The sequence below is a fragment of the Marmota marmota genome, unplaced genomic scaffold (genome assembly GCF_001458135.2).
Source record: "Marmota marmota marmota unplaced genomic scaffold, marMar, whole genome shotgun sequence".
NCBI classification, from domain to species: domain Eukaryota; kingdom Metazoa; phylum Chordata; class Mammalia; order Rodentia; family Sciuridae; genus Marmota; species Marmota marmota.
Genome location: NW_026000103.1, coordinates 306,700 through 324,331, shown reverse-complemented (window position 1 = coordinate 324,331; position 17,632 = coordinate 306,700). Strand labels below are relative to the sequence as shown.

At 36.3% G+C, this 17,632-nt stretch overlaps 1 protein-coding gene across 1 annotated transcript; it reads right to left on the bottom strand.

Moving 5' to 3' along the window:
- Positions 1–9,558: 9,558 nt before the first annotated feature.
- Positions 9,559–10,230, bottom strand: Ifnb1 (interferon beta 1). The gene has a single exon (XM_015502563.2). The coding sequence runs from the start codon at positions 10,189–10,191 to the stop codon at positions 9,628–9,630; it is 564 nt and encodes a 187-aa protein (XP_015358049.1). The 5' UTR covers positions 10,192–10,230; the 3' UTR covers positions 9,559–9,627.
- Positions 10,231–17,632: the final 7,402 nt, after the last annotated feature.

Here is a 17,632-nt window from a genome sequence, read left to right as displayed (position 1 = left end):
AAGTTATACTTCTTATATGTATAATATGTAAAAATGCATTCTAACATCCTGCACAAATAATAACAAATAAAAAAAAATGTGACTGTCTCTTCAAGTCCAAGTTCAAATATTACCTCTGTGAAGGCTACTCTATGAGGTAGGTCAAATCCCAATCTCACTGGGCTTCTATAAGAAATTTATAGATATTGGGAAGGCATATTCAGCATCGTTCATTGTGTTCCAACAACATTTATCATCATGCTATCATTTTCAGTCATACGCTTATGTTTCCTTTCCCTGAACATGAGCTCCTCAAAGAATGTCCATCTCTTGTTTGTCTTTGTGAGCCCAGGGCTTACTTAGCTCAGTGCTCAGGGTTCAATGTACACTTAGAAAATGATTGTTGACTTGCATGAAGGACAAATCTATGTGCTTCTAAGACCTATCTTCTGAATAGAAATGAGAAGGCAGTTTAACCCTGAAGCCCTAGCCATCTTCCTTTAGAGGTTTAACTGAGCCCCAAGTTAAAGTGTTCAGTGGGAGGTAAAAGTCAGTTTTGTAAACTGCCAACCTTGACTAGTGCACAGTGTCAGCTGACACTGAGAGAGAAAGGAAGGGGTTGGTTAGGCGTGGGCCGAGACTTCCTGTCTATACTTCTGAGAGTGGGCCTAGCTGGAGCATCCTGCCCCCAAAGAACATGCAGATGGTCTATGCCAATAAGCAGATGTGTAGGTTTCTAGTTTATTTTCTACTCTCTTTAATCTTTTTGCTATGATCAGATAACTTAATCATGTTAGGTAGAACCTTCATGGACTCTCAGGTTTGTATTAATTTATACCCTGTGGTTAGAACAATATTTTCAACAATGTATCTTCGTCTTTCTCTTCTGCTGTCCTTTTGAGTTGGCTTTATTCTTTAAAACATTCCTTCCAGGTGGGACACACCAGGCTCAACATAGATAGGCAGCACCCACAGTTCTGTTGAGCACAGGTTGCAGGCTGGATGGATGTGACAGTCCTGGCTCCAGGCTGACACCAGACACATACCTGCCATTGCTCCCTCCCTCAGCATTTCAGCAAGAATTCTGCCTGTCAGTCTGTGATCTCTTCTGGGGACACATACCTACTTCTGACCAGTCACTGTGGCCCTGAGATGCCAGAGTCCTCAGGGGGCCAGCCTGGATCTGATGCCCATTCAGAACACACTTCAGGCAGAAGAAATCAGGAAAGATTGGTTCTCCTCCTTGATCATGTTTCCCTATACCCTGAGCCCATTTTTTCTCTTGCATTTCAAAGACATGTGAAATAATTGGTCTTGCTTCTTAAATAACTTTTGAGGGACCATTTACAGAAAGTGGAATTTTGGAAGTGGCTTATTTATATTTGTAATCACAGATGCTAAATATGCCTTCCCAATATCTATAAATATGACACTAGCAAAAATGATATTTATTTAGATCCCATTATGAGAATATTGCTGTTCTCAACTCTCTAGTTGTATGGGACTTTGGGAAGGGTGTTCCAAAAACCCATCTCATTTTGTATAAGGATTTTTTTAATAATTTTTATTTAATTTTAATTTAGCTAATTATTGGGCAGTTGGATAGGCAGTACTCTGTGCTGAATTGATCACATTGTATATCTTGCTATTTCCTTTATTTCTTCCAGCAAACCTAGGGTTTAAGGTATGATTATATAACTTACCCAAGATTGTATAGTTAGAAAGTGGTAGAACCTTCATGGACTCTCAGGTTTGTGTTATTTTATACCCTGTGCTTTTACCACTGGAGTATAACCAACCTCTTTTTTTAAATAGTTGAACTTTTAAATTCAGTTTTCCAACTCGGGCTTTTCTGGATTAGTAGGTTATTTTCTGCTTTGAAAATTGTCATCCCTTTGGGTTTTATAAAAGAGAAAATGAGCCAAGAAATTAAAAGTGAAGGGAAAGAGAAATTTGCTGTGTATTTCCATTAGAAGACATAGCCCATTTTCATTCTTAAGCGTTCCCATGAGATAACGAAAGCAATGTGTGTCAGACTTGAAAGGGAAACTGCACACAAGGCCTTCTTGCTAGCGCAGGATAAAACTGTAGTGATTGAAAGAAGGAAATGCAGCCCTGCCAAGGAAAATGATGACTCATGATTCAGACAGTTGCCTCCAAGAGCTTTAGAGAAAATGTTTCTCTGTAGAGTCTGGCGAGGGAGCAAATGGGAATTTCCTGCTCTTCTATCTAGAGCAAGGGACAGAGGGAGGATGGGGGGCAGAGATATTCTGAATGGGGATGGGAGACCAACTGCTGGAATGAGGACAGCAGTCCCTTCTACAGAAGGTCCCCATAGTCCCCAGTTATTGCAGTACCTGGAGCAAAGCCAGGAGCCGTAGTGCTGCAGCGAGAGCGATAGAGCTACCTCTTCTGTCTCTTAATGACAATATTAGTGCTACATGTTCCATGAAAATAGCATTTGGGTTGGTAGTAGATGATAGTAGAGTTTGATCTCTGGTCCCAAACATGTCTCTGGTTTTTCACCAACTGGGGGCTTAGGCAAGTTACTTGTCCTTATTGAATTTCAAGTTTTCTTATGTGTAAGAAGATACCAATACTTTCCTCAGGGGATTCTGAGAAGAATTAGCAGCACAATTCACAATAGCTTAACCATGGAACCAACCTAGGTGCCCTTCAATAGATGAATGGATTAAAAAATGTGGCATATACACAATGGAATATTACTTACCAATAAAAGAGAATAAAATCATGGCATTTGCAGGTAAATGGATGGAGTTGGAGAAGATAATGCTAAGTGAAGTGAACCAATCCCAAATAACCAAATGCTGAATGTTTTCTTTCATATAAGGAGACTATTTCATAGTGGGATAGGGAGAGGGAGCATGTGAGGAATAGATGTACTCTAGATAGGGAAGAGGGGTTGGAGGGGAAGAGAGGAGGAATGGGGTAAGAAATGATGGTGTAATATGATGATCATTATTATCCAAAGTACATGTATGAAGACACAAATTGGTGTAAATATACTTTGTATATAACCAGAGGTATGAAAATTTGTGCTCTATATGTGTAATGAGAATTGTAATGCATTCCGCTGTCATATATAAATAAATAAATAAATAAATAAATAAATAAATAAGATGTTTTATCTATCTATCTATCTTTCAGGAGAATTGCTTGAAGAAAATAATGTGTGTGTACATATATATCTGTACATAAAAACATATGTACAGATATATATGTACACACATTATTATATATATAAATAATATATTATATATATTATATATATATATACACACACACACACACACACACAAAATGGAATGAATGATATTCAGACTTAAAAAGGAAATCTAGGCACAGGCTACAATACAGATAAAATTTGAAGATATTAGATTAGGTATGAACAGGTTGTCACTAAAGGACTAAGACTGTATGATTTCAAAATACTTACATGAAGAACTTGGAATAGCCAAATTCATGGAGACAGAAAGGAGATGGTGGTTTCCAGGGGACAGAAAGAGTGGGTAGTGAGGAGTTCATGTTTATGGGTACAGAGTTTTAGTTGGGGAAGATGAAAAAGTTCTGGATATGGATAGTGGTGATGGCTGCACAATAATATGTATATACTTAATGCTATAAATTGAACACTTAAAAATGATTAAAATGACATATTTTATGTTATAAGTATTTTACCACAATTTAAAAATAAAGGAAAATTTACTTTCCTTAAGCACTGGAGGAACCTGCAACTTGAAATGTACTTGGTACAGGTTTGCAATTCATAAAGTGCTCAGGGATTTTTTACAATTTTAGTGTGTGGGAATATCGATCAGCTTCTTGGGCAACCTTTTAAAATATGAAGGATGATTGTGAATGTTTCATAAATAAAGACTTCTAACAAGCTAGCCTATGACTGGCAATTGAAGAACTTACACTGTATTGATGGTATTTCTCTTTCTAGGTGCCTGTTGATTCAATCTTATCTTGAAGGCTTATTAAGAAAAAATTAGGACATCAAACTATGTATGTTGAGTTTGACAAATGAACACAAGATGCTTTGGCCCTATTTTATTCATTTATTTATTTTTCAATAAACATACATACACAGGTGTTTTCGTTTGTTTGTTTGTTTTTGAGTCAGCAGCTTGCTATGTTGCCCAGACTGGTATTGAACTCACAGTTCTCCTGCCTCAGCCTCCTGATATCCTGAGTAGCTGGGAATATAGGCATGTGCCAGCATAGCTGGCCCCTATGTTAATTTCATTTACTTTTTTTTTTTGGTTCTAGGAATTGAACCTAGGGGTACTCTTCCACTGAGCTACATCCCTAGCCCTTTACATTTTTTATTTTGAGGCAAGGTCTTACTAAGTTGCCTCAAATGGGCTCAAATTATGATCCTTCTGTCTCAGTCTTCCAAGTGGCTGGAATTACAGACTGGCTTTGAACTCGTGATCCTCCTGCCTCAGCATCCAGAGTGGCGGGGATTATACTTGTGTGCCACTGCATCTGGCCCCTGTTTATTTTTAAGAGTTTTAATTTAGTATAATTGACATAATAAACTGCATACATTCAATGAGAACACTAGCAATTTTGATATAAATACATATGCGTGAAATTATCACCACAACCAAGTTGGTGAATATGTCCACATCTCCTCAAAAAGCTTGTTGTATCCCTTAGTAATCTCTTACTATCTCATTTCTAAATACCACTGTCTCCATCCCCTGGTAAACACTAATCTGCTTTCTGTCACTATAGATTAGGTTTCCTTTCTAGAATTTTGTGTAAATGGGATATTGTAGGATTCACTCCTTTTTGTTCTGTCTTCTTATCTTCAGCATAATTATTTGGAGATTCATCCCTATGGTTGTTTTTCTATGATTCATTCCTTTCTATCACTGACTAGTATTACATTGTATGGATATACTATGATTTCTTTAGTCATTCACTCATGACGGATAGTGAATTGTTTCCAGTTTCAGACTATTACAGATAAAGCTCCTAGAATACTCATGTACAAGTCTGCATATAGATATGTGCTCGCTTTTCTCTTGGGAATGACTTGTTATTGAGAAATTGTAAAATGGTTTTCCAAAGCAGTTGTTTTTAAAATTTTTAAATTTTAGCAGCAGGGCATGAGAGTTCCAGTTGCTCCATGGATTTGCCAATGCTCAATGATGAGGCCTTTCATCTTTAGCTATTCTAGTAAGTATGTACTTGTGTCTCATTGTGGTTTAATTTGCATTGCCCTCATGCCTAATGATGATCATCTTTTCCTGTCCTACTTGCCATCTGTGTCTCTCTTTTGGTGAAACATTTGTTTGAATATTTTGTCATTCTTTTAGTGGCTTATTTGTTTTCTTATCATTGAGTTTTGAGAGTTCATTTAAAAAAAATTGATGTAAGTCCTGCACCTGATATAGGACTTGTAAATATATTCTCTCCGTGTATTACATGTCTTTTCATTTTATTAAAAGGGTCTTTTGAAGTAGACTCCATTTTTAAGAATTTTCTAAGCTAATTGTTAGGGGATATAATTAAATGATGCCTTCTTTGGTTTTCTAGGAGCCCTCTACAAAGGGAATTATAAAGCTAAACAGGAATTTCAGATAGAATGTCACTTGAAGCAGAGTTTTCTGATTTGATGATAAATGTTTGATGTGATCAACTTTCCGGAGTACTCTCCAAAAAAAATCAATTAATGAGTTATGTAATTAACTTGATCCTACTAAATTAAAAGAGTACTATACTGGCACTTCTAGTCCAATGTTGGAGTTTGTTTTAAACTAACTATTAAATGGATTAAGACAATTAAACTGATGCTTAAAAATCAACAATTAATATGAGAACAAAATGATTCACAAAATGATTCTCTATTTTAGGATCAAAAAAACATCATTATAACAGATTTAGAGAGAATGCCTGCAGTGGTTGAGATCTGGGTTCTGGGTGCCATGCACTTTCTGACCTTTCACCAACTGCTTGCCCTCCCTGTATGTCTCACAACCAGAGCAGACAAGACAGAAATCCCCCTGTCATCTCTGCTGGGTGACCTCCCATGTTTCATCTATACTCGGCCACCATCCTGGTGGGCTTTTCTCAGAAAGAGCAGTGGATACAGAAGGTCCTCACTCTGGAATGGGCTCCTCTGTAATCAAAAGTCATTTCACATTCATTATCTGGCCTAAGCTACCATGGATTCATGAGGAAGGATCTACCATCTCCACATACTTAATTTTTAGTCACGTTCTAGTTTGATGACATGTCCATCCAAATACGTTAACCTATTTTTCTTCTTTTTTTAAAATTGTGTTTTCAGAGCATTTAAAAATATATATCTAAGGAATACAAGTACTTTATCAGATATGTGATTTACAAATGTTTTCTCCTAGTCTGTGGCATACTGTTCATTTTCTTAAGAGTATTTTATGAACAAGTCCCTGATCAGGTATAATATGAGTACCTGAAACTGCCTAATGTACCCTAAAATGCCTCCATATCAGCATTGTTAACTGCAAAAAAGACAACATACAACTGTACTGATATTGTCCCTACACATCTGCATCTTCATATATTGAGGCAATATTTCTATATTTGTAGGTGACCCATTTGTTTTCCAGGGTCTTTTTATCACCTAAGAGCTGGATAAGGTGGCTCCTCCTAATCTATGTTGGGATTGGAGGGGAATAGGTCAGCAAGTGACTTGGGACTAGAAGCTGGGATGCCCACTGCTTTTGCTCTGTGCTTCAGGATCTCTGGTTGTAAAGTTAGAATGTTAGAATGTTGAATGCATCCTCTATATGATTTCCTTGAGTCCTGAGGTATGAGATGTAAAGGGGAAAGCTGTCTCTGTTGTCAATGTCCTGCCTTCTGTCTCTGCAAATCTGGCTCATTATAAAGGTCTGCTCACCCCGTGCTTGTTTCCACATACTCTTTGAAAAATGGACCTGGACACTTTCTGTGATTCATGCACAGAAATTCTACACACATAAGGACTTTATATGGACAGCCATCTTTACTGAAGGTTTGAAGAAGATGGAAGAGAGAGTTTCATCACATCAGTGCACACAATTTCAAATTGTGCATGAAACAACCCCTTATGAAAAGTCCTTGCTAATCTCCATGAGGAAGTTCTCTAGGAATATCAGAGCTCCAGACCATCCAGGGAATTTCTGTCTCTTTCTCCTCAAAACAAGCAAACACACAAAATTATGCTCTCTCAACCTATTTTCTGGTGCTATAACAAAATGCAACAATTAATACAGAAAAGAGGTTTATGTTGGCTCATAGTTCTGGAGGTTAGGAAGTCCCAGATCAGGAAGCCATATCTTCTTTGCTGTAGGAAGGGCTTATGTTTCCAACATGTGAGCTTTGAGGCACACATTCAGCCCAGTCACAGGCTGTAGATGTTGCGCTGTCTTTTGTGTTGTCATCCTCACAATCTTGACATCTCGCCTTCAGTCTCAAGACTTTCCTTGGATGGTTTTCTTCACAAAAGTGTTATTCTTGTGAGCTATTCTGGTGATTAAAAGTGATCTTATTACTTTACTTTAGCCCTCATCCATATGTTTAGCATATGCAAATGTCACCCTTGGGCTAGGCTTCCTCATTCTTATTGAAATTAATTTAAAGTGTCATTTATTCTTTACTAGTGACAAACATTTGTGTGGGTGATCTGGATGCTCAGTAGTGCTCAATAGTGACACAGTATTTAAATTCTGCAGAAGCTTCTCCAGTGCTTTTGGTCAATGACCACAGGAAGAGCAGGCCTTTCAGAAACTGGCCAGTTTCTGGGTCAAGGAAGCTGCAGGGCCAGAGAAGGCAGTGGGCTCTCAAGGCCCACTGCTGAGACTTCCTCAGCTTCCTCCTGGATGCTCTAAACACAGCATAGACTCTGTATTTCTACATGATGCTCTTGTATCTGAACAAAGGCACAAGAGAACACTGCTGCAGAAGAGCTTTCAGAAGAGTCAATGTGGGGAGTTGAAAGAAGGGGGAATGTTGACTTTTTACAGGGAACCTGACTAGTTTGGGTTGACAGCTGCAGGCCCACCAGGTTGGCACTTCTTGGTTGTACAGCCCATGTGTTACCGCCTTGAGTCAGAAGGGGGAGCCCTGAGTTCAGTACCAGCACAATAGTTCTGACAAATTTCATCTCCTGAAGACTTAGTCCTTTAAAGAAACTCAGATTTCCATGCTGCTCTTTGAGAAAATGCATAGATTCAAATAAGACCTTTTCAGATTCTCTCCTTTGTACTACTTTTATAAACCTCCACTTACTAGCTATGTGAAATTTGGGTGGTTACTAAACCTCTTTGAGACTTAGTTTCCTGACTTGTAAAGTGGAAAAAATGTAAAATAGGTAACCACTCTGTAGGCATACTGCTTACATAAAGGTGCATGAAAGAGGATCAAATTGAAATATGTACATAGGTGGTGCTCAGCACAGTGCCTGTTTCATTAGAGTCTCTCAGTAAATGGCAGCTCTAAATGACTGTAATAGCCAAAATAGCTCAGGTTCCCAAGAGATCAGTACAAAGACCAAAAACCAGCCAGTTGGCATATGCTGGTCAGGTACCCAGGAGCTGCTTGGAAAATTTGATTATTCCAGTGCACGCATGGGGAAAATTGGTGTTCTCTAACTCATCTGAGTTTTCTTTCACCCATGCTTCCTAGCTTTTAGCCTGGCTTAAAAATTGGATTTAATCTTTTGCACCTATCTTGGATTTTTACTTTGAGGAGTGTGTGGCTTCAGAGATGCAGAGCATCAGGAAAACCAGATAGGATATTCCCAGAATTCCGCATCACCACGCTGGGAGGCCAGGAACAGACTTGGTTTTTGAAAAACATGGAAACAAAACTAGACAGATGGCTAGAGTATAAACAAGGTCTTTTTCCCTCTGTTCCCTTTCCCTGTAAACTGACAGATGTCCATAAATCTTGGCTGTACTATGAAGAGCAAAATAAAGGTACTTAATAAGTGTCAGGGAGGTCTCCTCAATCTTGGGGGCACACAGATATTTTAAACTCCTGTCAGGGGCAGAGCATCCCTCAGACAAGGAAGGGTTTAGGGTGACTACAAGAGCTAGCATATTCCTTTGGTTCACCTGAGAGCTAAATTCTAACTTTACAACCAGAGATCCTGAAGCACAGAGCAAAAGCAGTGGGCATCCCAGCTTCTAGTCCCAAGTCACTTGCTGACCTATTCCCCTCCAATCCCACAGCATTCACCCCACATATATTGCCCTAGAAGGTTCAGATCCCATTGTCATCTCTTACCTTGTGTATTATGTAGCTTCCATGAATTTTAAATCCCTCAAAGGCAAGGGTCAGAAACTACACTACTTTGCAGGCACATTTTATGAAGAGCATGTAAGAGGTATTCTGAAATTGTTAAAACAGGTGGTTGTATAAATCAAGTTGAAATTGAAATGGCCATATGGATTTTTGCATCATAAATAATTTATTTTTCAAGGTAAAAATTTAAATAAAGAAAAAATAACTTAATTTATAAATTAATAAAATTTTAAAAAGTCTTGTTATTTTCCTTTCAAATGCACTGCATTCTGTCAGTCATGAGCTTCTACTGGTTGAAGCATGCTTGAAATCATTGTCCAGTCCAGACAACAATCTATGAAATCTTCAGTTTTGAAAGTGATCCATAAGTCTGTTAATGAAGGAGAAGTTCCAGAAGAGTTCCATTCGGATCACTGTCCAGGCACAGCTGCTGTACTGTTTGGCCTTCAGGTACCTCAGGATCCTCCAATAATAGCTTTTCAGGTGCAGAATGGTCCTGGAGTTTCCCCAGCTTTTGTTTTCCTCTCCCAGTTTCTTTTCCAGGGTTGTTTCCAGGAGGTCCATCTGCTGATGGAGTTCAACACGGAGGTCCTTGACAATGGTCTCATTCCAGCCAGTGTTAGAGAAGTTTCTTGTGAAAATAACAAAGATGTCCTGGAGCATCTCATAGATGACAAAGGCAGCGTGCTCCTTCTGGAACTGCTGTGGATGTTTGATCTCCTTGGGGATCTTGAAGTCCATCCTGTCACTGAGGCAGTCTGCAGGCCTTCCATTCAACTGCTGCAGGAGCTTCTGACATTCCAAACTGCTGCTGCTCTGTTGGAGTCTAAGCAGGTGGTAACTTAGGGAAAGAGTTGTGGTGGGGAAGCACAACAGGAGAACGATTTGCAAGATGCACCTGTTGTTCATGATGACAACCAGAACAGTGTTTCCTACTACCTGTGCGAGGAAGCAAAAGCTCCAAAGGTCTGTAGAGTGAATGTCCTGGCTCCATGGGTATGGGCTATTTATATGGGATGGTCTGTGTTTCAGAGGAATTTCCCACTTTCAGTTCTCCCTTTCTGTTTTCCTATGTCATTTTTTTTCTTATTTCATTTTTAAAGCAGATTCTCAAACTCTTTATTTAAACTCTGATTACTCTATATAATGTATATTAGGGGAAAAGATAGACAAACTGTGAGAATTTCTAATATTTTATAAAGTTTCAGTAATTTCTCAAGCAAAGGGGGAGAAGGGACTTGAGAGGAAACAAAAGAAAGCAAAGGACCTGAGAACCAAAGAAACCCCAAATAGCCAAGAGGAATTAACTGAAAAGCCAATCATAGAACAGCAGCTGGATTGGGGTTTCACCCATTGCAATACTAGGTTCATGTGAGAGAGCCTAGGGGAGTTCTGAGAGGCCTTGGAGTAGTGCAGGTTAGGAGAAAGTTTCAAATTAACCAGCCACAGCTCCTTTTATGATAGGGCCTTATACTCAGGAAAAACAGCTATAGATGAAATCAAATTTAAATAGATAGAAGGAACAAAGGCAAGGAAAGAGAAGGCCAGACCATTTTGGGGTGAAGAACTCAGAAAGCAAGCTGCCTTGATTTTGAACATTTCATAAAAGCAACAGAAGAGGGAGCTCTGTGAAGTTGGAAAAACCACCCTGACCACTTATAAATGTTCAGGAAAAATAAGTTTCTATAAAATTGAACAACAGAAAAGTGCTGAGATGGGATCTAATATTATTATTATTTTTAGAAAAAATAGAATGAGTAAAATAATACCTCTACAAGTAATGAGGCTATCTCAGGAATACATGCATACAACACAATTACAGCAGTGTCACCACAATTTAAAGCTACTAAGATATGATATAAAACAACAAAAAACAGAGAAAAACCTCAGAGATGAAGTAATATCTGTAGGTAATAATCAGATATAAAATTTTAAAAAACTAAGTTTTGCTGAATTGGAAAATAGTAATAAGAAATGAGAACATGGGGGGAAATCTGACACTATAGAAATTCCATGTGGAAAAAAATATTAGCAGGCGGAATCATACAGTTCAAAAATTATCTCATACATACTAACTAAGGGGATATTTTCAGGAAATAAAGGATGGTTCAATATAATATGGTCTATATAACATTATATAGAGCAGATTTATAAGGCCCTATGTCCAAAATCTAGAAAGATATTAGGAAATATTGAAGACAATATTGAAGTAAGAATAAAATTTCTCAACAAGAACCCTGAAATTATAATAGAAAATATTGATGAATATGGCTATATAAAAATTATAAATTTCAGTATGGCCAAAAAAGCCAATAAAGTCAAAGAGGAAGATTAAAATAAAAACATATTTATAGTGCACTTTGAAAGCATTATTTTACTTCCCCAAACTTTTTAAACTTAATAAGAATCTCATAGAAAAATTTACAAATGGCCAGATTCCATGAAAAGAGATCTAAAAGACCAATAAACTATGAAAATATATTCAATGTTACAGATTTAAAAATGTCAAACTAGTAAAGAAGTGACTGTATTTAATCAGATTTGCAAAGGACATAGGTAAATGGATGTCCTAACATACTCTCAATTAAAGCAAGTAGGAATGTTTGGTTTTTCAAAAATAGCTAGGACAGTGTCTCTCATTCTGCATGACACTCTACAATGTGATTCTAACTATCCATTGAGAGGGAGGGGCTATGTCTCTCTTAAATCTGGGCAGATTTCTGTGAAAATCTTCATGATTGTTGAGGCTGGGTCTGAAATGATGATGTAACTTATATTTTGTTGATTGGAAACCTTGCTCTTACAATCATTAGCAATCATATGAGTGGTCTGATTGCCCCAAGGCTACTATACTGTAAGGAAGCCCAAACTAGTCCATAGGAGAGACCATGTGAAAATTGGCCATATAATTTAAAATTTTAAGCCATGGAGTCCCTTTAACTTGTAATACCATGGAATTTACCTATGGTTGCCCTTGCTGAATGTGTGTGTGTATGTGTACGTATGTGTACGTGTGTTTACACATAAACAACATCTGTAAATGCCCACTGCAGCATTATCATACTAAAAAATACAGGAGAGAACTGGTTAAGCAATACCATAGTACAGACCAAATGAAATATTACTGAACACACATTATTGGTGTCAATACAATTATATAGGAGGAATAAGTTCCAGTGTATACAGCACAGTAGAGTGACTCTAGTTTACAACAACTTATTACGTATTTATAAAAAACCAGAAGAGAAAAGTTTGAAGGTTCTGAACACAAAGAAATGATAATGTTTAAGAAGATTGTGCTAATTGGATTGTTAAGGTCCCCTAAAGGCCATATGTTGAAAGCTTGATCCCCAGGGAGGTACTAATGGGAGAAGGTAGAACCTTTAGGAGATGTGGTCTAATGGGAGGCTTTTAGGCCATTGGAGGTATCCTTGAAGGGCATTCTGGGATCCTGGCCACCTCCTCACTCCCTTTTGCTCCCTGAACTTTCACCATAACTTACCAAGATGTGCTGGCCTCACCAAAAGCCCTAAAGCAACAGGGCCAAAGTAATCATGAACTGGAATCAAACCAAAACTGTGAGCCAAAATACTTTTCCTTTTATAAGTTAATTATCTCAGGTATTTGTTATGGTAATAAAAAACTGACTAAAACAGATGAAAATGCTAATTACCTGTTTAAATTTTTATACATTATAAACATATATAATGATTATCACACTTAACAACATAAATATGTACAATTATCATACATCAATAAAAAACAACTGATAATATTGAAAAGGACATAAAACGGTACATTGAACACATCTATATAAAAATGTACAGAGAGAAAATTAATAAAAAAGACGTATACCAACATTTTAAGAGTCATTTGGTTAATTGGTGAAACTGAAGGGTGATTTTCCCCTTTTTTTTTTGTATGGTTTTCACTGCCGAGCATATATTCTTTTGTAATAGATCAATCTACACTAAAGAGGAACAATCAAGCCTCAGGTTTCCAGACTATTCTGCCTCTTCTGTGGGTTTCATTCTCACATTTTAGCCTTTGCATGTCAGTTCTTGGCAGGACCTCAGCTATTTCATGACTTTAGGAAAAAAATGATTTCTAAAACAATGATTTTTTTTTTAAAGCAAAAGCATCTTGCATCTGTGAATGTCTGGTTATGTCAGTGACTGAGTAATTCCTGGAGGTTTCTTCTTTTTGAAAAGCATTTGTGGATTAGCCTGGAATCATTCATGGCTCATAACACAAAGACCAGTGCAAGGTGTTTCAGAAGTCAGTTCTTACTACTCAGAGGAGGAACAGTCCAAGGAGTCTAGTCAGTAGGGCCTGTCCCTTCAGGATGACTTGTGAGCTCATGTAGAGTTTACCTCTCCTGGTTCAACATTGGGCCTCCTCCTCATGCAACATCCAGGGGCCTCTGATCCTCTCTGCTGAAATGACCATCAGAATTCCCTAATCTAAAAAGATAAAATCCACAGAAGTGGCAATAGTAGCAGTAGTTACCACTTTCTCAGCACTTACTATGTGCTCTTCTCTGAATGATTCTCATAATAAGCATTTGAGATGGTGCAATAGTCCATTTTTGTTACTGTAAATAAAATTACTGAGGCAGGCTAATTTTTAAAGAAAAGAAGTTTATTTAGTTGACAGTTCTGAAGGTTCAAAGTCCAAGTGAATAGCTCCTTTGGTTTAAACACAGTACAGCTGGAAATGATACAACTCACTTAAAAGGTCAAATACACTAAAATTCAGGGTACCCTAATATGTAATGGTGATGCATAATCAGTTATAACTCTGGCATAAAATACTACAGCTACAAAAATTTGTTAATGAACAGAATATAAAAATATTATGTTAAAAACATAAAATCTGTTAGGAAGACTAAACATGTAAAGCTTTTATATGCAATAAAATTAAGCTATCTTAAAACAGACTTTTGCAGCTTTAAGATATTTTATGTAAGCTTCATGATTATTATAAAGTAAAAATTTATATTATACATACAAAAAATAAAGCACAAGGATTGAAAGCATACCCCTGTGAAAAATAATCAAATCACTAAAACTAATAATTTAGAAAGAAATGAATGAAAGAACTACAAAACTATCAGAAAGCAATGAATTAAATGGCAACAGTAAGTCCTTATTTACCAATAACTACTATAAATGTAAATGAACTAAATTTTCCAATTAAAAAAATAGAGAGTGACTGAATAGATTTATAAAAAAAAGTGCCCCAACAGTATGCTGTCTGCAAGAGACTCATTTCAGCTTGAAGAACACATACAGACTGAAAGCAAAGGGATAGAAAAAAGATATTCCATACAAATAGTAATCAAAAGAAACATAGTTAGCTGTACTTATTATATCAGAAACAAATTAACTTTGATCAAAAACTGTAACAGGAGACAAGGAAGGCCTTTACACTGTTAAAAGGGTAAATTTATTAGTATTTAAGAATTGTAAACATATATGCATCCAATATCAGAGCACCAAAATATACAAAGGAAATATTAATAAATCTGAAGAAAGAAATAGGCTGTAATGCAATATTAGTAGCAACTTCAATACCACTTTGGACAATGGATAAATTATTCAGACAGAAAATAAGGCAAAACAGTACTTGAGCTACATACACTTAGAATTAAATGGACTTAACATACATTTACAGAACAATCCATCTAAAAGTGGAATACACATTCTCCTCAAGTGAACATAGAGCATCAATCCTCTAGAATAGATGTTAGGCCACAAACCAAGTCTTAACAAATTTAAGAAGATTAAAATCATATCAAGTATCGTTTCTAACAACAATGGTATAAAACTAGTAATCAGTAACAGGGAGAAAACAGGAAGCTTTAAAAATATGGGGAAATTAAATAACACCCTCCTGAACAACTAGTGAGTCAAAAAAGAAATAAAAAGAGAAACTAAGAAAACACCTGGAAGCAAACAAAAATGGAAATGGAAAATAGCCAAACATGGAACGTAGCAAAACCAGTTCTAAGAGGGATGTTAAGTGGAATAAATGCATAAATAAGAAAGAAGAGACTTCAAATGATCAAACTTTTAACCTCAAGGAACTGGTGACAGAAGGGCAAACTAAGACCCCAGAGTTAGTAGAGGGAAAGAGACAATGAGGATCATAGCAAAAATAAGTGAAATAGAAACTACAAAAACAAAAGAAAAAATCAACACCACCAAGAGTACCTTCTTTGGAAAAGATAAACAAGATGGGCAAAACTTTGGCTAGAGTGAAAAAAGAGAGAAGACTCAAATATAACTGGAAATAAAAGAGAATACATGACAACTGGGTTTTATCCATGGCATTGTAAACAAAAATAATAACAAAACATCTACAAACAACAACAACAAAAAACCCATCAACAAACGAGGCACAGAAGGACAATGCTTCAGCCTAACAAAGGATTGTAGGACAAGGCTAGGACTATTATACTTCATGGTGAAAATCTGAAATTTTTTCCTGTAGATCAGGAACAAGACAAGGAAGCACACTTTGGCCATTTCTATTCAATATTGTACTGGAATTCCTAACCCGAGCAATTTGGCAAGAAAAATAAAAAGATATCCAAATAAGAAAGGAAGAAGTAAAATTGTCTTTGTATATGACATAATCTTTTTTATTTATTTTTGCATTACAATTCTTAAAACACCATTATATCATAATTTATCATCACTATACAAAATACATGTATGAAGATGTGAATTTGGTGTCAACATACCTTATATATAATCAGAGATATGATAAATTATGAAATAATCTTTTTTAAAAATATTTTTTTAGTTGTAGGTGGACACAATACCTTTATTTTTTATTTATTCATATGTGGTCTGAGGATCGAACCCAGCACCTCACATGCCACTAGGCATGTGCTCTACTGCTGAGCCACAACCCCAGTCCCTGACATAATCTTATTATAGATAGAAGGATGCTAAAAATCACCCAAAACCTGTTAGAACAAGTAAACAAATACAGTAAAGTTGCAGGCTATAAAATCAACACAGAAAATTCAGTAACATTCCTATATGCTAATGGTGAACTATCAAATGAATAAATTTAACCAAGGAAGTGAAAGATATGTACATTGAAAACTATAAAATACTGATGAAAGAAAGTGAAGAAGAGATAAATTAAGGGGAAGAGATCTTATGTTGGTGGATTGAAAGAATTAATAATGCCAAAATATTCAAACTATCTGAAGCCATCTACAAATTCCATGCAATTCCTATCAAAATACCAATGGCATTTTTCACAGAACTAGGAAAAATATCCTAAAATTCAAATGAAAAAACAACAAAAAGAAAAAAATTTAAAAATTGCGCAAGCAATCTTGAGCAAGACGAACAAAGATGATGCATCATACTTCTAAATTATATCACAAAGGTTTGAATTATATCACAAAGTTATCATAATCTAAACATTTGTACAATGTATACATGAATATACGTATTTGAATAAACACATGTTGCTATTATTATTTTGACCAAAATGTAATATGCTAGATCAATTAATAATAAGAAAAATAAAAGTATTTTACCTTCATTTATTTCTTCTTTGATGCTCTTCCTTTTTCAAAAATACAGATCAGAGTTTCTGACAATCATATATATATATATATACATATACATACATATATACATATAACACTTTGCTTTAAAGAATTTTTTTAAGTTGTAGATGGACACAATACTTTTATTTTATTTATTTATTTTTTATGTGGTGCTGAGGTTCGAACCCACGTGCTAGGCAAGCGCTCTACCACTGAGCCACAACGCCAGCCCCCAGAATTTTTTTTTTTTTTTTTAGAGAGAGAGAGAGAGATAGAATATTTTAATATTTATTTTTCAGTTTTTGGTGGACACAACATCTTTATTTTATGTGGTGCTGAGGATCAAATCCAGTGCCCCGCTCATGCCAGGCGAGCGCACTACCGCTTGAGCCACATCCCCAGTCCAGCCCCCAGAATTTTTAACTTTTTTTTTTTTTTGCCAAGCAGGTCTACTGGTATCACATTCTTTCAATGTTTGAGAAAGTCACTATTTTCCCTTCGATTTTGAAGGATGATTTCACAAGGTACAAAATTCTAAGTTGGAGAAATTTTCTTCCAATACCTGACCTTTCACTCCACTCTGTTCTTGCTGCACAGCTTCTGGGGAGAAGAGAATTGAATGTACTTATCTTCATTCCTCCATAGGTAAGGCTTCTTTCAGAATTTTTTTTTTCATCTTTGATTTTCTGCAGTTTGAAAATGATATGGTAGGATTTTTCTGTCTTTAATCCTTCTTATTGTTCTCTGGACACCCTACCTCTGTGATTAGATGTC

Excerpts from the sequence above, each read along its gene's own strand:
- Ifnb1 (XM_015502563.2), bottom strand. The coding sequence starts at position 10,191 with ATGAACAACAGGTGCATCTTGCAAATCGTTCTCCTGTTGTGCTTCCCC.